Source organism: Lycorma delicatula, chromosome 3, assembly GCF_047948215.1.
Source record: "Lycorma delicatula isolate Av1 chromosome 3, ASM4794821v1, whole genome shotgun sequence".
NCBI classification, from domain to species: Eukaryota; Metazoa; Arthropoda; class Insecta; order Hemiptera; family Fulgoridae; genus Lycorma; species Lycorma delicatula.
In genome coordinates this window covers 27,116,913-27,140,922 of record NC_134457.1, presented here as the reverse complement: position 1 = coordinate 27,140,922, position 24,010 = coordinate 27,116,913, and the positions used below count along the sequence as shown (strand labels likewise).

Here is a 24,010-nt window from a genome sequence, read left to right as displayed (position 1 = left end):
GGGTTCGATAACGCTGGTTCAACAACGGATTGGAATGCAATTAAATCCGTCTTAAATTAACTAAATAAAAATAACCAAAACTTGAGAAAATTAGAACCGCTATATAAAGTAACCCTTTTAAAAAAAACAAGCCCGATTAGAATGATCCAGCAGCAAGGGACTCTGTCCAGGTTCTGGGATAAGTAGGGAGAAGTAAACTCCCGTCAACTTTGCATTCCTAATTCTATTGGCGATGTTGATGTAATCACGCACAATGCAGCATATGAGGCTCTACAATAAGCCGAGGCAACTTCCAGCAAGGCCCTACGATGAACTATAGTAACTCTTTCTAATTTCTTCTTATTTGCAGCGAAGCACCCCACATTGAAGCTGCATACAAGATAGATAATTAAACTGGTGCTATTTATCTTGACCGACATTATTCTTTTTGAATCTGGTTGTTCCTCAAGTTGAAAATACTCTGAAAGGAATCAACTCCACACCCGCATTAGAAACAAAGAATGTTGATTTGTGCTCTGTTGAACTGGAGTACAGAATTCGTGTTAAATCTTGATCAGCAGCTGCAAAAGACATAGGTGATGAACGCTATTAAATCTTATTTCACAAACAATGGCGATGTGAGAAGGGCAGGAGAATCGTCTTTAGTCTACCATGGTGACAACTGTGATGAACTCTTCAGATTTGTCGTCATAAACAAGGAATGAAAGTGATCAGTCGTTGCTTATGATCACCTTGTGTGAGAGGATGGAAATACGGCACGTGGTTTGACAGAGCTCGCAGAACCCTTAAGGGCTCACATTATATTCGTAACCATCAATGCTATTTAGTCTTGAGTTATTAGCAAATGAGGATCAACTACGATATTTTTCCTATTTCTTTGACAGCGATGCTCGGTAATAAAACATATATTTTTGAAAAAGCAGTCGTTTCAAAACTTTACAATTTTAAATAAATTATGTTACCCAAAGTGGTCTTCTAAAGTATAATGTATTAAATGTTAAAAGGGCATCTGATAAACGTATATTTTTAGTTAAAAATCAGTCTTAAAAATTAACCGTACGACTTTTAGATTACTTTTTCAAAATGTACATTGAGAGTAGTTCAGATAGACTGTGTGCAACACTAAGAATGCGCTTAGGTTAGTTTAAATGCACTGAAAATATTATGATTATGTAGGTTAGTATTTATTTTAGAAGTTAAAGTGAGTGTTGTCTATTCATTACTGTTACAGTAAACATTTTACTAAGTTGTTACATTGAATGAATTTGAAATACATATTTGTTACGTACTATGAATGTGGTTTACTTGCACGTGGTAGATTGCTCGAATTATAAATAATATGGTATGATATTGAATTAAGGGTACAGTATATGTGCTTTATTTAATAATTTACCAGTGTTATTTTCTAGTATAAAAAATATAATTTCGATGTTGAAGTTGCCAAATAATTTGGTTCCTAACCTAGTGTTTAAGTTCAGCTTGCACCACAACATACCGTACCTTTGCTGGTTAAGTTACTTTAAAGGTATATATTTGTTAAAAACATTAAGTCAGTATCTTTTAAATAATAAAACCTCAAATATTTAGCTTATGTCATAAACTGGCAGTATTTACTTAGTTTTAAGTTTTTTTTCATACAGAATTTTATTATTTTACAGTAGGCAAATTAATTCTTTTTTAATAATTAGACTGTTCACTACATACATTTTAAGTCAATTACTTACTGTCCAGTTTTAGATTTACCTTTACAGACAACTTCCAAATTTTTCATTGTATCAGGAAAACAAAATATACTTTTTTAAAAACAATATTACAATCTTTAATATTGATTGTTCTTTTTTATATTAAATCAAAGCTGCTTAAACTTATTGGTATAGAAGCTGATTTTAGTGTATTTGAAGACTATCCATATTCAAGTTTTCTGTAACTACTAAATAAAAAGACCTGTTAGATATTATGAGGTCCTTTGTCTACAAAGCGAAAAAGAGCTTAATGCAGTATGTAATTGTATTCCTTTACACAAAGCAGAACAGTTACTGATAAAATTCAAGTTTTGATACCATTATACAAAGATTTTTAAAAAATGAACTGCCAATCTTAGAAAGGAATATATCATTAAAAGATGTTCATGCTCTATAAACTGGATTCTACAGTCTATACTGATTATATTATTAACTCAAATAGGTCTGCCATAAAGAAATCTAACTTTTAAAATAGAACCTCAATATAGTGATGTAATGCTATGTGCTCAGAGGCAATATGCTTTGCTGGTTTTTGTTGCAAATCTCATACTAGCTGCATATCATTCCTTTTTTTTTATGGTTGCTGAAGTGAGTTAATGTTTAGTATTCTTAGTGTTTTTTCTGATCAAAATAATTAAGGGTAATGAAATATGTATATGGACAAGTTAAAATTTTATTATTGAATGGTTCTTGATATATATAAAATGTATGTGTGTATATATGCCCTTATGTATCAAATATATATATATATTTGATACATATATATATGTATATATATATATGTATATATATATATGTATATATATATATATATATATATATATATATATATATACATGGTGATATTTAAGTATGGAAACAGCTTTATACTGCATATCTAAGAGGTATTTGGGAGGCAGAAAGGAATGGAGTTCTACATTGTTAAAAAAACATCTGCATTATGGAGGGTTTTTAGTATTTGTCTGCCATATTGAATCAAATTTAATTAATTTAAATATGAAGATTAAATGTGAACGCATTCTGCTAATGCGTTCATTATCGAGTTATAAGCATTTAAAGTTGCAATGACAGAAAAAATCATGTTCACAATAAAAGAGGGTAAAACATTCTGCATGAACAATTTTATTGTATTTTACATTCATAATACATACAATAACTGACTTTAAACTGTGCTATAATATTAATTATAATAAACAATAACTAATAATTAAAACACAGCTAGCTATATCAACCGATATTATTTGTTAAATAAAAATTAACATCCAGTGTTAATATAAGCTGATATTTGTTACTTATCATAAATGAAACTAATCAGCTGGAAATACTTACTTAAAAAATGTTTTACAAATTTATTTGAGTAAAGCATGTGTTAATTTACAACAATGCAGTGATCTTTGTTGGATTACAATTAACCACATATCTCTGGAGTGGTCAGGAGTAGACTACATTTCATTTACATTCATAAATATCATCCTCACTCATCCTCTGAAATAATATATTACAGTGGTTCTGGAGGCTAAACAGAAAAAAGAAAGTTTGTATTACGTTGAAATAATGCAACTTTATTAACCCCTCATTTCTCCTTTTTACCTCAACATACTTGTAATGCTAAAATTTGAGAGTGCTAGTAAAAATTAAGTTGTAGGCCTAGTGGTTCAAATTTTTTATTATTGTTTTTGGTGAAAGTTTTATTATTAGTTTCCTCATTCATTTATTTAGTTGTATTAAATCTTCAAACAACAATATCTTTTTTAAGTTAAACTGAAAGAACAAATCTGTTGATGTATGAGTATGGTGACAGAGTTTGGCCTTTACAAGAGGATTTATTTATTTAATAATAGATTTCCAAACAGAGAACCAATAAGTAAATTGACTGTGATCAAGACAGTACAGGGGTTTCAAGCTGATACTGTAAATAATTGTCCTCGCACTGCTAGACCAAGAACTTTCACAACTGATGCCAAGTCATTAGATGTATTGCATGCAGATCTTTGTTGAAGACCGTCATTCATCAGTTCAGAAAGCTGCTGTCTAACATGACATAACTTATTTGTCAGTTCTAAAAATTCTTAAAACAAATAAATTTCACCCTTAAAGCTACATCTGGTGCGAGTACTTTCAGATCGCTGAGTTGAGTATTGTAATATTATAATGCAAAAATGAGATAAAGACGCAAATTTTTGTAATTCATTAATATTTACTGATGAAGTGTTTTTTAAGTTAAATAGATGGCCATGTGAATAAGCAAAACTGTTGATATTGGAGCAATCATAATCCCAGATGAATATCTCATACTTAGTACCTTCAAAAAGCGAATGTTTGGGCGGGAATCTTTGGTCATTGTATTGTAGGATCTTTTATTTTAGATGACAATCCTGCAGGAGATGTTTACTGCAACTTGTAAGCTGATAGGATGTTACCAAACATCCGGGAAAATGTTGGACAAGAATTATTAAATAATACTAATAGTTTCAGAAAGATGGGAAACCACCTCATTATTATGTCAGGGCATGGGAAATTTTAAACAAACAATTTTCAAATCTCTGGATGGGTCGTAGAGGAGCCATAGAATGGCCTGCCAGGTCATCAAACCTGTCTTCTATGGATTACTTTTTTAGGGATGCCTGAAACATAATGTTTACAAAAAAATCCTGCAGACATTGATGAATTGAAAAGAATAATTGACAAATTTGCTTGTCTACCACCAGACATGATACAACAATTTATAAACTGATATTATTTGAGCTTAGCTCATTGCCAAGCTGTAGAGGTGAAGCATTTTGAACGTTTATTGTTGAATGGTATGCTTTCAAAATTTATTTCATCAGTAATTTTCGAAAACATTTATTTAAAATTGTAAAATAAATATTGTAATATGTAAAGTAAATAATATCAGTTTATATAGCCACTTAAATTGTTGTTTTGTTGTTAATTATTAGTTATTGTTTATTATTATCAATATTATAGCACTGTTTAAAGTTCATTATTGTATGCATGATGAATGTAAAATGCAATAAAATTGTTCTTGCAGTGCGTTTTACCTCGTTTTTTTGTTAACACTATAAGACAAACAAAAATAATAAGAAAAACATAAGCATTCAACTTTGAATGCTTATAACCCAATAACAAAGGCATAACAGAAAAACAGGTTTCACCATTGTTTTTCTTGTAAAATTTTAAATCAGAATGATGTGTCATATGTCTACATTCCTATTTAAAAAAGTTAAGTTTGATTCAATATAGTAAATAAAAATTAAAAACACACCATAACGCAGATTTTTTTTACCTATGTAGAAACCCATTTCTTTCTGACTCCAGATACTTCTCAGTATACAGTATAAAACTGTTTCCATACTTATCACTGTAGTATCACCCGGTATATGTATATTGCTTATCAGAATATTTTTTTCTTTGTTACTCACAGATAGATTAGCATGGAAAAGAAACGGTTTTTTGTTGGCAATCTGCCACATGAAATTGATGAAGATGTTATAAGAAGTCGCTTTTCTAAATATGGTGAAGTATTATCCGTTGAACTTAAATTTCGTTATAGTGGTTTGGATCAAAATGAGATAATTTCTACGTTTGCTTTTGTAAATCTGCAAGGTTCTCAAGAGTCACTTTCAGCATGTATGTATGTTATAAATTTAATATTATTGACATTAAAACACATTATTAATAATTTTTATAAATCAAGTGCCAATATTGTGATCATCCTGTTTTTACTTAAAATTATTCTGCATAATAATTGGCAACAAGCATACTTAGTTGAGAAGTTATCTTATGCAATCATGAACCAACCATCAGCCATAATCTATTTATGAACAGCTCTGTTAATTGGCAAGTGTAAATATTATATTTAACCATACACAATCCTTTTCTGAATACCATTATATAAAACCAATCTAATCAAGATTGTATCATTGGTTTTTAGAGTTTTGGCATTGTTCTTGTCCAGTTTCTTATAGATAGCTCTTCAAGAGTGTCATTAATCTAATCTCTATATAAAAAATATTGGAAAAATGGAAATCTGAAAATTAGTATTTCAGGTTTCACAGAACAGACTTTGCTTGATCTTACTGATGTTATTATGAGCTAACATAATTTTGTTTATGATTTCTTAAGCTAAATAATGATATTAGCCTTCTCTTTGCTAGTTCCTTAGATATTGAAATGAAGTAGTTAAAAGTAGTCATTTATAGTTATTTTAGTTATATTTCTCTATAAATATTTATTTTTACTGAAATGAATTCAGAGAAATAAAATGCGATAACAGCATATTTTGCTTTTTTACTTCTGTTTTATAATCTAAAATCTCTGAGAATATTCCAAAAATCATTCGATAATTATTTTTCTTTATAAAAGAATTAAGATCAAACAGTTCTCGGCAGCAGTTTTAAATCTTTGTTTAGAAAAATTAAATATCCTAATTATATTGTAATTAATAATATTAAATTGTAGTTAATAACAATCTTGATTATTTTATATCCTTTTAAGTAAAATAATGTGAATTATCTACAATTATCATATGAATTTTTTTTAGCCCACAATTTACCTGCCTATTTTTAATCAGGTTTTGAAGGATGGTTATTTTTTCTCTCAGCGTAGCATATTATATTTAATAAAATATTTTTGAAACTGCTTGTTTCAGTGAACAAAGATCCTTTTGAAACTAGCAATTAATGATTTGGTATTATTGCTGTCATATGTCATTGTTTAAAGAGAAATTAAAGTTTTATCTTTTTTTTTTAATTTTCATATCATTTCATTCGATTTTCTGTGTATTTTCTGGTTATTGAAGATCTGTATGAAAGTTAAGTACATTTCTAGCAAAATTAAAAATTGTAGTTAATGAAATATAGTTTTTCAATTAATGTGTTAATTGGTTTTTTAATATGTGATATAAGTTATTTGTGTGGTAATATTTTAATAGATTTTGTTTCTGAAAGAAAAAATTATCTGTGTCTTAAAAGTACATGAGAAGACCAAAATCTGATGTGTGTCATTTTTGTTTCAGGTCTAAAAAAATTACCTAGAAAAAAGTGGCTTGGAAAAGAAATGACCGTAGAATTTGCAAAAGAGAGTATATTGAATAAATTAGAAAATGAAAGAAGAGCTGCTAAGGATAACATTTCTGGAAAAATAATAAGTTCCCATGATCATCCAGAAATATTGGTATGTGTGTTTTCTTGTTGTCAAAAGTTCATGCGGTATGTTCTTGGTGAAGTCATGAATAACAGTTTAAAATTCCTGGGAGTCTGAGGGTTTCCTTGATAAACATTACTTTTTGTATAAACCCAGAAGTAAAAATCTGGTGGGCTTAAGTCCAGAGAATGAGGTGACCGCAAGTTCTTAGAAGGGATTTAATCTCCAAAACAAAAATTTCTTGCAGTAACTTCATAGAATGCTGAGGCGTATGCGTATTTGCACTGTAACTCAAGGTCATGAGCCTGAGTGATTTGCAGAACCGAAGTTGTGTGCTGCACACAACACAGTATCGACAAACAACCTTTGCAGTAGAAATTACACTCGGCACACAGAATATAATTCCTGAACATATAATTGTGTTTGTACGGGCATATAGTTACTTTATAAACCCGTTGTACAAATGTTATAGCACTTCTTGTACGTGCATTTCCAGAAAATTTATTATAGTATATCTTGTGGAAATGCATAGAATGAATTCAAGATAGTATTCTAGAACTTAATCAATAGTGAATGAGTTAATTGCATAATTTGGTTATGATAATTTTCAGATAACTGTCAAGTTTGTTTGTGATGGTTTTCGAGAACATTAATAATTTTTTGTTACAGTAATTATGTTACCATAACTGGTACGCTCTCATACTTGGTGTATTCACATCCTGTTCTTTTCATTTGAATTTACTGGTGGTTTTATTTACAGGTTGGCTCCTGTCACATTACCTTACAAAAATATTTACTGAAAGGATTTATTTGCACAATCGCAGAAATATCCATTTTTTCTCCTATTTCCTTTGATAATTAAATTTTCATTTTAAAGAAAAATTCGAGAGAAAAAATTTTTTTAATAAATTTTACACACTGTTAAGACTTAGGGTTATTTAAATTACTCATTTAATTTTTAAATACTCATATTCACTTTTTGTTACTCCTGTTTAATTGTTGAACTTTAATTTTTATTTAATACTAGCAGTTCCAGCAATGCTTCGCTATTACTAGATTTGAGTAATATATATGTAATATATATATATGTAGATTAAATGAACACAATTGAAAATTTGATAAAATATTAAAAAACCGAAAATTATGGAACTTCACAAAATTTATCCTTTTCCCATTTCCCCCATCCCCATTCACCCTTTCCTGTTTCTGTTTTTTTATTTTTCCCCATTTTACCTTTATCCCTTTTTTCCTTTTCCCTTTTTCCATTATACCCTCTTCACATTTTTCCTGCACATAAATCAGTCCAGTAGTTTTTTAGTTTACAGTGGACACACATACAAACATTGCCTTTTATATATATATAGAATAAGAAAGTCTGTTTGATCGCAAAGTTTAATCGCAATCAGATGAATAATATAAGAACAAATATGGGACAAACAAACATTTATTTTTATATATATACTTGCAGACCTGGCAATGCTTCACTATTGCTAGATTTGAGTGTATATATAGATTAAATGAACGCAATTAAAAGTTTGATAAAACAAAAAACTGAGCATTACGGAATTCACAAAATTTAACCTTTCAATTTATCCTTTTTTTTCCTGTGCGTAACTTTATCCAGTAGTTTTTTAGTGAATAGTGGACATAGATATGAACATTGCCTTTTATATATATATATATATATAGAAAAGAAGAAAGTCTGTTTGTATATTTGTTTGCTTGTTTCATAAATATCTCGACACTGGTGCCAATTTTTCTTTTCACGTAAGTAATATATTCTGAATATGAGCCATATCAGTCCATAAATACAATTTTCCTAAATATCTTAACCCCAGTGCCACCTAGTAGGTTCCAACTAATTTGGAAACGTTTGCGAGCGTGCACACAACAACTCGCCAAAGTTTCATCACAGATGAATGGTATAGGAATGCATCATACGGGACAGACAAACAAACTTACAAATATTAATTTATATATAGGAAAATATAGGACTTGTAAATTTAAAAATCTTTGACTTTGACCAAATTCACTTAGTTCTTTACACTTCACTCGGCTCCTGACAAATCAACAGCTCCACTGACATTATATAAACAAGCTCTTCACTACAACAGTGTCCAGTTCGACACTAGTTCATTTCCAGTTCAAAAATTCAGTTATTTCACTTACAGAAATATTTACAATTACAATGAAACAGTTATAATTAATGTTATATTTCAATAATATTCCATCAATTAATGTTTTATGTATATAAATAATATTTCAATCGCAATAAAATATTTATAATAAGAAATCAAGACTTAAATTATTAAAGAAATCAGCGCCAACTTTTAACACACACAATATCGTCAGTTGCAAATCAAAAAATACATTATTATTGATGTAAAAATAGCAATAACTATCAAAATAATGAAAAAAGACACTTTTTCTTTGAGTACTTATACGTAAGACCTTCAGATTTTGCCTCGAAGAACTTTTTGTTATAATAAAGGAACACACCAAATTTCAACAAAATTGGTGTTACATTTTTTGCACAATAATTTAGCAATCCAGGTTTAAATAAAATGTGATTTTTCCAAATTGTCTAGAGCCTGAAATAAAGTCTCTAGATACTTTAAAATTTAATCATTTATATGTGTTTTTTTTAAAGAAGCATCTTTACAAATACTTTTAAGCTGTGCTTTTTAAAATCAATGTTTTAAAAATGGTAAAAATTTGTGAAGATATTCAATTTGTTTAAAAGTAAAAAAAGTTGCAGCTATGTTTGAAAAATTCCCAAGGCCATTTTTAAAATTTGGAAAAATGATGATGCATACTTGTGGAGTGATGAACACACTTCCTGATTCTTCAAAACTTTAACAACACATTGTGCATTATTTATAAAATGCCCTTCTTCTTTTTCTCAGACCAATTAACGTTGCTTGATATTAATAATCAGCTTTAAATTTAATTATTCAGTTTTATCTATTTGAAAAAACTACTTACGTATTGATTCTAAAATTAAATATAAAAACTGATTAATTTTTTGTTTCTTTTTACAGTCAAAAAAATAAAATAGTGGCAGGTGATGAAAAAGGTGAAGCTAATGGAATTCTGTATTGGGATGATGGTGAATCAATAGGTAAGTGTGTTGATTTATTTTAGTTATTTGACTTTTTTTTGTTACTAAAACTACATAGTATGTGGGTATTACCCGTTTTTTAATTTCCTTTTTTCTTTGGCCTCTGAGAATTGTTTGAATTATTTACACAAATAAGATATTCCATTAGTATAGAAAAATATTAAATAATGGTTACAATTTTTTGTACTGTAACGAGTTCTTAATGTTTATGAGTAAAAATTCAGTGAATTATAATTATAAATCGATAAAAAATCAGTAGTGATTCAGTAAATCAGGAACAATTATTTCTTTCCCGATAAAATATTACATTTTTTTCAAATACTTGAATACTGTCCATTTTTCACTGCTTCTTGCAGTGATCTTGGTTATATCACATTGCAAGTGTGTTTTCATCATTATAATAAAAATGAACTAGATGTTTGTTCTCTCTACTCGTTTCAAAATTTGTACCGGTTGAATTTATTGCATATAACATCTCACCTTTATAGGAATGAATTTTAATGTTTACAAGATTTTTGAATTGCCTATGATTCATTTCTTTTGTTTTATAAATTTAATTACTGAAATAATCAATCACTTTATACGTATCTGCTGAAAATTATGTTTCTTCTTTTTCCTGAAATTTCTTGGGTATAAAAAAAATACTCTGTAAAAAAGTGCCAGTGATCATTCTGATTTATAGGATAGCAGATACTGAAGCATTAATTATATGATTTTCAGTGTATATGAATACATTCATAGTATAATATTGCTCACTATGCATAAACTACAAAGGAAAATGTGTAATAAGTTAAATGCAAGTAAAATGTTACACGATACTTATATTAAATGTTAATATGTATTTGTAAATATTTAAATATACAGCATGTACGTTTTTGTACTATTTAGAAATCCAAAGCTCTAATTATTAAGACGATTAAACTATATCTATTTTACTTTGAATGTATTGTATAAACAAATTTAAAAACAGGTGGAGAATGTGATAAAAGTCTTATTATTTTCAGTCTGTAAATAAATTAGTGTAAAACTTGACACAGTATTGCAAAATGTTATAATTAAAATTAGAAATTTTTTTGTGCAACTTTTTAGGTATGAGACGTATTTCGGTTAATGTTTTCTTTATTATCTATGATTATTATAAAATATCTTAAACTGAGACTGATGCAAACAGTCTAGATTTATACATTTGTTAAAATTAAGTTTTTTGCATCCAAAAAACAGAAATATTTTTTACTATTTAATTTATTTTTTCACTTCTTTTCAGTTATGTATTCAAGATCAATTATACTTCAAAAAAATTTACCTATATATTTTTTTATTATTATTTTTATGTTCAAGCATCATTCTTCACTAAGTAGATTGACTTCCATAATTCTTTTGATTGTTTTTTTGGTTAAGTTCCTTTAGTGGTGCCATCTTAGGTATTTTGTCCAAATAATTAAATGAAAAAATTTTTTTTCATGGACGATTTGAGTATATATTTAAAGTTTTTAAATCATTCTTCCTTAGGATTGGATATTGTGCCGTAAATATGAGCCTAATCCCATTGAATTGAAGAAAAGTAGTTAGAAAACTGATTAAAAAGTGAAAACGTTTTATAAAAATTAAAGATAATACATTTTCTCATTCCTAAAAGTTTTAGTTTCTACTTTGTAATCTTTTTCCTTATTTTTTAAGACCGTTAAAAAAATACTACCCATTCTAACATCTCAGAGAGGTACGTGCATGGTAGTAGTTCTTTTTACATTATTTCTTGGCTGTCGTTTTCTTATTTTTATCACGATCGAAGTTTCTCACCACTTTCTTTTAAATACCTTTTATTCATTCTGAAATTGCTGAAAAACCAGACTAAAAAATAATATCTTTGAATTCTCTTTAGATTTTCCTTTTTTTGAATTCATTGCCAGATTAATTATTTATAAGTTGGTCGGGAGTATTTTTATTTGTTGCTATTTGTAACAAATTGAAAATTAATTGGTCATGGTGTATTTATGATTTCATTTTTATAAAACAGTATTTATGTTTTCATAATGTAAACACATTACTTTATTAATTAGTGCTGCGTCTATTGTTACAAAAATAGATGTATGCTTCAAAATTTATAATTGTTAGGATTGAATAACATTAAAGATAATAGACTGTTTTGTCCAGACCATTATCTGCATCAACCGAGTGATTATTTACATATGCATTTAAATTTGTTTTATCTTATCAGAATGTTTATAGCGATGAAATCTATGAGTATATAAAAATTATGAATATTATTTCAATCTGTAGTAGTTTTTGAGAAATTGGGATAAAAAACCCCAAATTGCTCTACAAGGGTGTAAGATAAATAAAGAAAAGTTAGAAAAATTCAAATTTTATTTACTACATTTGTCAGAAAAGTACTTATTTAATGTAAACAAAAACCAAATTCTTTTTTGGTGATGTGAAAAAATTTGTAAAACAGAATTTGCTGTTAAAAAAATAAAAAAGAACTGGAAATTACACAATTGTAAAATATAAATAAATAAATAAAGATTACTTAGAATATAATATTTTAATTAATGACAGAAATACAATAAATTCTTTGAAAAATTATTATTTCTAAATTGACAATAAAATAACAACAGCTGATCAACAATGCGCAATACTGTATTAGTTTAAATCATTCTGTAAGGTATATTAAGTATATCGGGTACTGTGAACGTGCTTTGTTAGCAAAAGTTTTCTATGAATTTTAGTTAGAATTTGATTGGTTTGCCATTGAAGTAATGACATTCCTATTTAAAACAGAGGAGTACGCTGATATGGTATTCATTTTGGTTGTGTGTAATAGTAATGCTACAGGTGCTGCAGTAGAATATGAAATATGGTTTCCAGATCACAGGATTTCAGATCCCAAAACAGTTAGTGCAACTTTGAATCTTCAGGAAACAGGTTCACTAACTAGCAATTGTACCAGTTACAATGATCTGTCCAACACGATGCTGTTATTGATGAAATTATTAGCGATTCAGTTCAGCGCAATCCAGGTGTCATTACATGACGTCTTTCTAAATATTTATTTTCCATTCGAAGGTTTGGAAGACACTTAAACAATACAAGTTCTATTCTTATCATAAACAGCTAATTCAACATCTACACCCAGGAGACGGTTCGTCACTTCGCTTGGAGTTCTGCAACTGGTGGAATACAAATCGACAACTCTACAATCACGTTTTGTTTACCGACGAGGCAAATTTCAAGATTATATCAACAAGTTAGCAGTGAACATACATGGGCAGAAATTCTCATGAAAGAGTGGAAGACAATTTTCAACAGCGATTTAGTGTCAATGAATGGTGTGCAGCCTTCTTCACAATTAGCTGTTTGTACTGTTCACATTACCTGGTCAATTAAATGCTGAGGTCTACTTGTACTTTCTTCAAGAAGAATTGCTGCAGCTGCTTGAAGATGTTCCTCTAGTCTCCGCTCTTCTGTTGTGCCATTTCCACTCTCTAAAATCATTTCCCTGAGAAATGGATCGATCATGGAGGTCCACATGCCCAGCCACCAATTATGGATGAAAAATATTATACATAAAACAAAAATTTATTCTCGTGAGGAATTAGTTGTCTACATTACGGATGCACATTTGGAAGAACTAAAAACAGCAACAAAAACAGTACAGAAGCAGGCCAAGAAATTTGTGAAAATGGCGGTCTCATCTTTCAACTTTTATTATTAACTGGTATGTATAATGCAGTTTGGTTTAGTTGACTGTTTCTAAATAAAATTTTAATTTTTCTAACTTTTCTTTGTTTCATCCAACATTTCTTAAACCATTTTGTTTAGAATTAAATTGTCAAAAAATTTTGTTTACAAGTATTACCCATTTAAAAAAGTTACTGTATGTCAAACAGAAAAAAAACAGGAGTTTTTACTATAATTTATTGGTTTTCACCCCAGATTTCTCAAAATCAACTGCATATAAGGTACTAGGATCTATTTTATTTGATTTTCCATGTCAAAAACTATAAGAAATTACTGATTTGGCTTCAGTTACTTCAGTTCAATCTCATTTCACCATTATAGCTGAAATCCGAGCAAAATTTTTCACTAGCATAACTCGCAAACAAAGCATTTAGGACATATATTTATCAGAAGTATTTACATTATTTTCATGAGTAGAATAGGTCATGAAAGTCCCAGCAGAACATTGTAATACAACCTATAAATATTTATTTATTTACATGCTGATTCCAAATTCCACGGCAATCTCTCTGAAGATGATTCTATAGTCAAAAAATAAGAAGAGAAGTTGATGTAAATGTAGGTCAGAAAACAGTTCGTTAGTGTGGCTCTAGAAACATTTAGCCCTGCTTTCGTTCCCTTTGTGATATTAAACCATACTAAAATTCTTGGGGTACAAATTTAGGTGTAAATTTCGTGCTTCCTTATGGTTTTTGATCTAAGAAATGGAATGAAAGTGATCCCAGACCTCTATCTCACTTAGATTTTAAGAAAAGAGCAATGAAACGTGAAAATTTTTGTCAGAAAATACACTTTTATAGGGGTTTAATATAAAATAACTTTGTTAATTTACCAATAAACAAATAGAAATTTCAAGTTATCTTTGTAGAGAATTTACTTCTGAGAAAATTGATGTAAATAACATCTATTAAAATTGAACACAAATTTGAGAATTTCAACTTTAATTTAGAAACAAAACATACAAACTGGATCGGAAAAGTGATATGATTTTAAACAGAACAGTTTTCATCAATGTTTGAACAACATTATTTGAGTAAAAAGAGATCAAAAACTTCTCAATAACAGAAAAAATTGATAAAAAATAAATTTAAAAAAATAAAAATCACCTTTTTATTTTTTTTTCTATAAATTATTAAATATCAGAATTGTTACTTGACAAAGCTACAAACATTCCTTCTAAGCAGTTTCTCAATGGCCACCACTCTGTTCAGTGCATAGTTCAACTCAGCTAATCCATGCTAGTTGGGCACGCCTAACAGCATCATTATTCCTAATAATAGAACAAACTTATATTATACAATTTCTCAATTCTTCTTGTGTGCCAAATATATTACATATATTATCCTTTGTTAAGTTTCTTTTACTATTTCAGTTTTTATTCCTATTATTGTCTTATCACTGTAGTTTTGAACTTATTTTATTAATATTTTAATATCCAAGAAGGACTCTTTTCTTATTTTGACCTGGCCAATGATAACAAAATCATTTTCACCCAAAAAAAAAACAAGTGGAATAAACTAATGACTTCATCCAACCCCAAAGGAAAAAATCCACTGATGTGAGATTGGGAGATTGAAGTGGTCATTTTACTGGTCTGTTTCATCCATTGCATACCAAATGCGTTATTTAAATGATTCATCACATCACTACAGTAATGAGCATGTGCACCATCATTGAAAAACCACACCCACACTCTATCTGTAACTGGAACATCCCAAGAGTTTCATCAGATTTATTTGCAAAAAATCCAAGTACTGGTCTCCATTAAGGCTTGACGGTAAGAAAAAAGGCCCTACAAGATCACCTAGAAGACCACACCACACATTAGCAAAAAAGTGCTTTGAAAATGACTGATGATGTTCACATCATCCTGATTCTGAAGAATTTGGTACTTTTCTAATTAACCACTGACATAATTTCATCCATTTAAATCTGGTGGCAGTAATTCTTGTTCACATGTTTATTAAATGGGTATAATTGTTACTTCTGTAACGTTTGCCACATACTTGATTGCAAAACATGAAAGTGATGTGAAAATCTTCTGGTGCTTGAGGTGGTTGATAATTTTAATTCTTATTCAATATTGCTTCTTCGGCATTGGCATTTCTCACAAAACATTCCTGACCAGCATGAATTTTTGTGATTTAAGCATACCTGTTTCTCAATTTCTCCAGAGCCTCAAATGTTTTACCTCTCCTGTACTCTTTGATGTGGATAAATTTCCCAATATTCACACACATTAGCCAATCCATTTTTATTTACATTATCTTAAATTAACATGTCTTTCAACTCCAAATGAATACAGATTTTGGTATCATATATCCTGAATGACAGACCGAACAATAAAAGCACAAACACTGCTCAAATGAATATTCAAATGCTAGATGCTAAACTTAATTGTTGATCAGCTTTATTGCCGACCTATGAAAAAATACAAATTTTTAATGTTTTAGAAGGACATCTTTCAAATTTATTTTTATCATTTTTAGCATTTGTATGTAAATTGTTCTGTTTAAAATTGTTTCACTTTTCCGATCCAGTTTTTATGTTTGGTTTCTAATTAAAGTTGAACTTCTCAAATTTGTGTTTAATTTTAATAGATGTTATTTATATCAATTTTCTCAGAATTAAATTCTCTACAAAGTTAACTAGAAATTTTTATTTGTTTATTGGTAAATTAATAAAGTTATTTTATTCCAAAGCTTTAAATGTGTTTTCTGACAAAACGTTTTTGTGTTTTACACCTTTTTTCTTAAAACCTAAGTAAGATAGAGATCTGGGAACTTGTTTATTCAATTTCTTTGATTAAATCCATAAGGAAGCTCCAAATTTACCCCTCAATTTGTACCCCAAGAAATCTAGTACAGTTATATTTCACAAAGGGTGCAGAAAACCAAGTTAAATGTTTCTGACATATGTGTATATGAACCTTTCTTCTTAATATAAACTTGCTCAGCCAATCCGCAAAGTACAGAATTAAAGAACACCTTACCTTACTTTTTTTTCATTTTCAAAGCGCTTTTGGGCCTAAGCCCATCTTCAGTAATTTAATTTTTTTTTCTTTTTTACATTTACCTATTAAAGTAATGATACTTAAAATTTTTAGAACAAATATTTGTTCAGTCAATAAAAACTGTTTTTTTTAAATTTAGAACGTTATATTATTTAAAATCTTTAACATGCTGTCAATATATCAATACGGTACTGTACTCAATTTGTTGAGTACAGTAATATATATTCTGGTTTACAACTACCTGTTAAATCCAAAACCAGATTTCAAATCATATTGTGAAATCAGAAAAATGCTGCTTTTATTTACTCTGACCTCGCGCAGTATTTAGTACCCAATCTTTAACTCAAGTTGTGAAAGAATCCAGTTCAATCAAAAAATTGTGTGGACCAAATATTTTAGGAATATGATGTTTTCACAAGTAAAATTATTTATTGATACTTGTTTTCATATTCCAGTTTTGTTTCAAAAAGTCTACCCAGCTGACCTGTAAGAGAAAGTAGAAGTAGCTGTGGGGTTCATTCACTGTACGTCACTTGATTTCAAAATATGAAGAGATGTTTACATGTTGGAAGTCCACAGTATTGACAAGTTATCTTCCACCCGTACTATGAATATTTTGTCCTTAATGTAACTGGATGTTGTCATATGCAAGAGTAGAGCACATTCAATTACTGTAGTCTTATGTAAATTCCTTTGTCATCATTTTGTAGTCGACACAAGAATGACCAAACTGAAAAGAATTTAATAAAAGTTTCAGAATAAACTTATCATAACCCTGATTAAACTCTTAACTGTGTTTTAATTTTTAATTATTTGTGTGGAAATATCCTTCTCCTTAAAAATAAAGCCAATAGTATAATATCAATTTAAATTTAAAGTTTTCAATGTAGACTCCAAAATCCTTTTAATAGAAAGGTTTTTATTAGAAAAACCACTAAGAATATTTTTCATCAAAATATTTCAAAGATAACAACCAAATAGACTTTTGCAATTAATTTTTTTTTTTTATTTACCACAAAGTATCAAATTCTTTTTTTAAAAATTATAATGTATTTAATTAGAATGATGTTTTTATTACTTTGTTTCAGTATTTACACATCCTTAATTTATCAGTAAATATGAGTCAGCCATTTGTGATTACTTGGTCACAATCATCAAGCATTATTATTTTTGTATAACATATGACGGAAAAAAATTATGTTAAATTGTAAGTACTATAGTTTTTTTTTTTACTTTTTTATATAACAGATTCACCAAGAAGTTTGAAGTTGTTTTTGATTATAATTTATCCAATCTTACTTTTTGTAATTTATTAATTATTATTATTATTAATTATTTATTAATTTTTTGTACTTTTTGAAATTTAGTTACTTTATTCAAACTTTCATGTCTGAATTTATCACTTGATTCTGCCAAACAAGGAACTCTCTTTCAGTTTCAGCCAGCCTTCTTGGCTTTAGAGCCATTGGCGAAGTAATTTGAATACATAATACTGCATGATAAAGGTTTTTTATACTTGTGCTATTCTGCAATTTAGAATAGACGTAGTTTATGCTGAAAATGGGAAAATACACTTCCAAAATAAAATACTAATATAACTCTTGCTTTGTAGACCTATAACAAGCACTTATAGATGAAGAAGGAGATAGCATTGCTAGTAAATGATCAAACACCATTAGAACCCCTGGAAATATTTTTCAAGTTCTGAATCATCTCTGTAGCTATAAAAAGCTCACCGTTTACCATCTAGAAAGCTGTTAGCTTCATTTGGACAGCTTTAGAATTTCATAATTTTGACTTAAACTTTGATGTCGCTGCTAACTTATTACCTAATCTACAGGTTTCTGATTTTGCCAAAATCTAGGTTATTACTTATTAAAATTCTTACAAATTTTGCATATTAATATATATAACCTATTCTATGCATAGTAATTGTGATGATTCATCATCAGTTTCTTATTCTTTGAAATCAGATATTTATCTGAATTATTTTCTGTATTCTCTTCTGAAATCGGTTTCATTTTGCTTTTCTTTTTCTAGCACCAGATTACATAATTTTTTCCCTCTGTGAATTGATACTATGTACTCCTGCAACCACATATCTGTATTCTTTTCTCTCCCCAACTCTTGCGCTTCTTTTTAGACCTATCATATCACATTTTATTACAGTTTTTTTTTTAAAACTATTTTCTATTAATAATTCATTATTTATAGATGTGATTTTGATTTCTGGAGTTTCCATCAACTGTTAATATGGTTTGGTCAGGTTTTAATTCATGTAATAATTTTTTTTTCTATCTTCATTTTTTTTCAATTCATCATGTATCCATCTTTACTAATTTGTAGTCAGCACAATGTCTCTTGTTGGTCCATAATAACAATAATTTTGGAATCCCTGCATAACCTTATGCAATTCATCTGATGTCTCTAAACATCTCTTGATCTCACCCATTTTAATTTTATCTAATATACCTCACCTACTATAATTTAACATATTTTTATTTATTTATTTTTTTTTATTTTTTTTTTGAGTTTTTACAATTACTCATTTACATACAAATTTCTGCAAACTTAGTTACTCTTTCAGCCTTTGGTCTAGTCAGTGATCGTTAATTTGTTTGCCTCACTTTACTATTATGGCATTCCAGCCCCTCCTTCATTGTTATTAGATTTTTATCGCATTTTATCTATTGACTATATCATCAATTTCTTCATACATCTATTTATTTGGAGAAGTTATTTAGATCTATGTTAATATTCTATAATCTAATTAGTAATCAAAGATTCTATTTTCCTACATGTAGGACAATATGAAAGAGAAAAAGAAATGCTACTTTTTGGATTAAAATGTCAGAAAAGGTAATGTTTGTGAGGTAATGTTCTTCAACGGGAAAGCTAGTAGCATGTTGTGTTACGGGGTCTGGCTGTAAACAGGATTTCAGAATGAAACGTTCTCGTTGATAATTGATGCTGACAGGAAAAATATTTGATAAATTTTAGTCTAAAGACAAGTCTTGGGATATGAAAAGACAGTACATTGTATAGATTAAACGGTATAATGAATTATTGTTTGATTTTTATTTTTAGGTATTTCTGCATCATCTTACTCCTCTTCAAACACTGTCAATGTTTACTGCACTCTGGCTGACAATAATTGATTTTATGGATAAATATATGCATGCAGATAAAAGTGATCATTTGGTAAGTGAAAAATTAAACTGACTATCGGTTTTCAGGCTATGAAAAACAAAAAAAAAATGAAAAAAATTACTTCAAATTTATATTTAGAAGAAAGACTACCTAAAAATTAAGCTTTTCTACATAGATTTGAAATATGTACAAAGAAGAAGAGTGCATTAAAAGGATTAATCAATTTCTTACCAGTTTTTTTTTTGGTTGTGGTAAATGTAGAACATTGATGTCAAAAGGAACCAGTCACCATTGCTTTCTCTAAAAGTATTAATTTTTACTGCTCTGCTGATCTGTGGTTCGTGAGCAGAGTGAAAAAATGATTTTATGGCTCATACTGTATTTGAATGTCATGCTGATATGTAGTTTTGCTCAGTGAAGGCGCTGAGAATCCTATTTTCACTCCCCAATTTATCTAGTAAGCCTGTCACTGTAGCTTAATAGTCATGAAAAGATTGAGATTGGCTGCTAAAGTACGATCAACTTATCATTCCTATGGATGTGATATCAGTAGGTTAATGGTCAGTCGATGGATGTAAACTCACTATTCAAAAGTAAAAAATTTTTATATGAAATAGATTGTGGAAAAATGTACATGAAACCAAACTTGAAGTAAATTTGGTATTCTATTCTTTAATTTTTGAATGGATTAATGAAATGTAAAACCACAGGGTGAAATTCCATATTTAATAAATGCTTTAATTGAATTCCCAGAAAATTGTTCGCTTAAAAAATGAGTAAAAGAAATTGAAAACTATTTTTTTATAACTGAGGGACTGATATTGAGTTTAAAATACTCAGTCGGCATACTCTGGGATAACTTATTAAAATAAAGACCACCTAAATACTCAATTAACCATCTAAAAATTTCATCGCGTCAGATTGCTTTCAAATTGTTTTAGTTGAGAAAGCTCTTAATTTAATTAATTTTTTACATATTGTTGTCTAACCGAATAAATGTGTTAGGATATTAGGATTGAAATACAGAGAAAGAAAATTTGTTTAGAATATGTATAAGAATTCGGTAGCTGTGATAAGATTAGAGATCTAGAAAGGTAAGCTGAAATTTAGGAAGGCCAGAAAACCTTTTCTCAGACATGTTAGTCTTATCACCTTTCCTATTCTTTTTATGTTTAAAAGAAACAATTGAAGGAGAAATTTGATAACAATCAAAGGAAAGAAATAGAAAAATTAAGATACCAACAAGAAAGAAAATAAAGATGTTGAGATTCAATATTGATATTGCTTAAACAAGAAACCAGAAATTCTTTCCGGCTAATGGTGAAATATACATTCTGATATGATATTTTGAGAAGATGAGCACTTTTTTACTGCATAGGAGGAGCGCAGATTTTGAAGTGCTAGATCTCCCTTGGATCTCTGAATTACTCTTGAAGCAGACTGTTTTATTGGATACTTTGAATCCCAGTGCCACGTTTGCTGTCTTCTTAAATTCTGAAAAGGCTTACAAATTGACTTGCTGAATAGATATGCTGCGAATCTTTAAAGAATGGGATGTAGATGCAATTTTCTGGGCTTCATAGTAAGATTCCTTGAGAACAATGTTTTTAACTTCAGAACCATTTACACTGGAAAATGTGCCTTAAAGTACTGATGTTCTATAATTTTATTTTCTTTGGCTGTAAACAACACTATAAAATTTATTAAAAACCACCTTCATGTGTTCATTATATGTAAATGATTTAACAGCCTACATCCATCGGCAGCTGCAAAACGTTTGCTTCAAAACTTCATTTATGAACGAGTCATAAGGTGAAATTATCTAAATTAACAAAAAAATCTCAGTATCACTCTACATAAATTTAGGTCTACTTTATGAATGCATTGCCTGAATTAAACGTGTAAGAGAACTCAAAATTCAGTGTTTAAAACATTTTGATAGGTTAACAAGTAACAGCATAATATTTACAGTAACAGCTTTTGGGGTGCAGATGAAATGTGTACTTAAATTTTACTGAATCTTGGTAATGTCTAAATTCGATTAGTAGTTTACTCCTCGGAGTGTACAATTCTTGGAATGTTGGATCACCATTCGTAAAATTTTATTTGATTTGCTACCGGATCATTCCTGTCTAGTCAAATAGTAAGCACTTTAATGAAGAATGGTGAGCCTTTCCCTCTCTGGTTGAGTCTGACCAATAATAATTTACATGCATCATAAAGGGACAATCTTAGCATCTTCTGTGTGATTTTGTTTTTATTTTAATCCACAGATTCCCATTTAATTTAGTTTTACGATTATTCAAGCTCAGGGAATGTTTGTTTTATCTTTCCTTAGTTTGAAAAACTACATGCTACATTTACTGTTCATTAGTATATTTACTTAGGTGATTAGTTATAAGAAAAACAGACAATAAGCGTGTAGTATTATTATAGAATTTCTGCAATAAAGATACTTCTTTATAAGGTGAAGCGATTTACATTGATGGATTTAACCAGAGCACTTACATTAGATGTTCCTTTATGGCCTATTTTCTCGAATACAGATTTTATGTATTTGTCTTACTGGTGCAAGCATACCGGAGACATGTCATATTCTATCTTTCAAAAAAATATATATACTGTAGTTTGAAATAAGCTCTACTTGAGATCGTTGATACAAACATATATCTAAAAAACATTTTGTTATTGAGTTACAGCTAGTGAAGGATTTTTCCTGTATTTCAGTTTTCCTGGTGAAATGAGTTCATACTGAAACTTTCTGGTGTTAAACCAGATGGTTTTGTATGACTTTTAACCTCAAAAATAAAATAAAATTGATCACAGAACTGCAACTCTTGCAGTTTTCATAATATCCAACATAAAACAGAAAAAATAGCTCTATATACATGCATGTATCTTCTTAGAGCCATCTCTTAACCTAAGTTGACCGTCGTAAACTATTCTTAATTTTAGGTGGCTGCTGTAAATAAATAAATGGAGAACTTAAATCTTCAGTCATTAAAACTTTTCTGAAATATAATGACGGAAAAAAATATGTTGCTGTTAAAATATATTAACAAATTTTAATATAACTTTTCAAGAAATTTGAAGGAAACTAATTGGAAAACAGTTATTTACTTTAGTTCTAGAAGTACCGTTATTGAAATATCAGTTTGATAAACATAATTGGTTTGTTATAAATTTTATGTGTGTGTGTGTGTGTGTGTGTGTGTGTGTGTGTGTGTGTGTGTGTGTGTGTGTGTGTGTGTGTGTGTGTGTGTGTGTGTGTGTGTGTGTGTGTGTGTGTGTGTGTGTGTGTGTGTGTGTGTGTGTGTGTGTGTGTGTGTGTGTGTGTGTGTGTGTGTGTGTGTGTGTGTGTGTGTGTGTGTGTGTGTGTGTGTGTGTGTGTGTGTGTGTGTGTGTGTGTGTGTGTGTGTGTGTGTGTGTGTGTGTGTGTGTGTGTGTGTGTGTGAGAGTGTGTGTGTGTGTGAGTGTGTGTGTGTGTGTGTGATTGTGTGTTGTTTCTTACACAATTATTTATTTTTTAGTATAATGTAGTATTTAGTACGATTCAGTATAATTATTTTATTTACTTATATATCTATTGTTCTGTATCTACTTTTATTATAACTTATGTTGTGTTCATGAATTAGCTTTAACTTAACGGTTTTATTTACAGGAATATCAAGCATGCCATTATTGTTAACCACTAATCTGCTGGAGAATTCAACTTTACCTACAGTACCTGTATTAGCACCACCAAACGTCAATAATTATAGATATTTTTAATGAAACTTAGTTGTTCAAAGGTTTTTATTGTAAATTCGAATAATGCATTAAGCGATAGAAAGTGTAAAACAATTTTGAATGTAATTATACATGATGGTGTCTGAATACAATTATATAATTTTTTAAATGATTTTGTCTATATTTTTTAAATATAACACACACACATACACTTATATATTTGAAACATTTAATATTTTTAAGTAGAAGTGATTCTGTCAGAAAAGAATATGTATACAATCTTAAGTTATAATTCATATTTATCTTAAACTATTTCAGTGACATATTGTAGAGGTTATGATAATGATAAAGTTATTAAGCGGTAAATGTTAT

The 24,010-nt window shown here is 29.0% G+C and overlaps 1 protein-coding gene across 6 annotated transcripts; it reads left to right on the top strand.

Moving 5' to 3' along the window:
- The first annotated feature begins 985 nt into the window (after positions 1-985).
- Positions 986-23,810, top strand: LOC142321484 (nucleolar protein 8-like). 6 transcript variants are annotated; one of them, XM_075359597.1, is made up of 7 exons: positions 986-1,138; positions 5,167-5,372; positions 6,760-6,917; positions 9,929-10,008; positions 17,848-17,966; positions 19,847-19,960; positions 23,571-23,810. In XM_075359597.1, the coding sequence occupies exons 2-4, from the start codon at positions 5,177-5,179 to the stop codon at positions 9,938-9,940; spliced, it is 366 nt and encodes a 121-aa protein (XP_075215712.1). In that variant the 5' UTR covers positions 986-1,138; positions 5,167-5,176; the 3' UTR covers positions 9,941-10,008; positions 17,848-17,966; positions 19,847-19,960; positions 23,571-23,810. The 6 variants fall into 6 exon arrangements, with proteins under 6 accessions (XP_075215712.1, XP_075215710.1, XP_075215711.1 ...); XM_075359595.1 differs by having other exon boundaries at positions 1,100-1,172; XM_075359596.1 differs by having other exon boundaries at positions 1,103-1,176.
- The last annotated feature ends 200 nt before the right edge of the window (positions 23,811-24,010 follow it).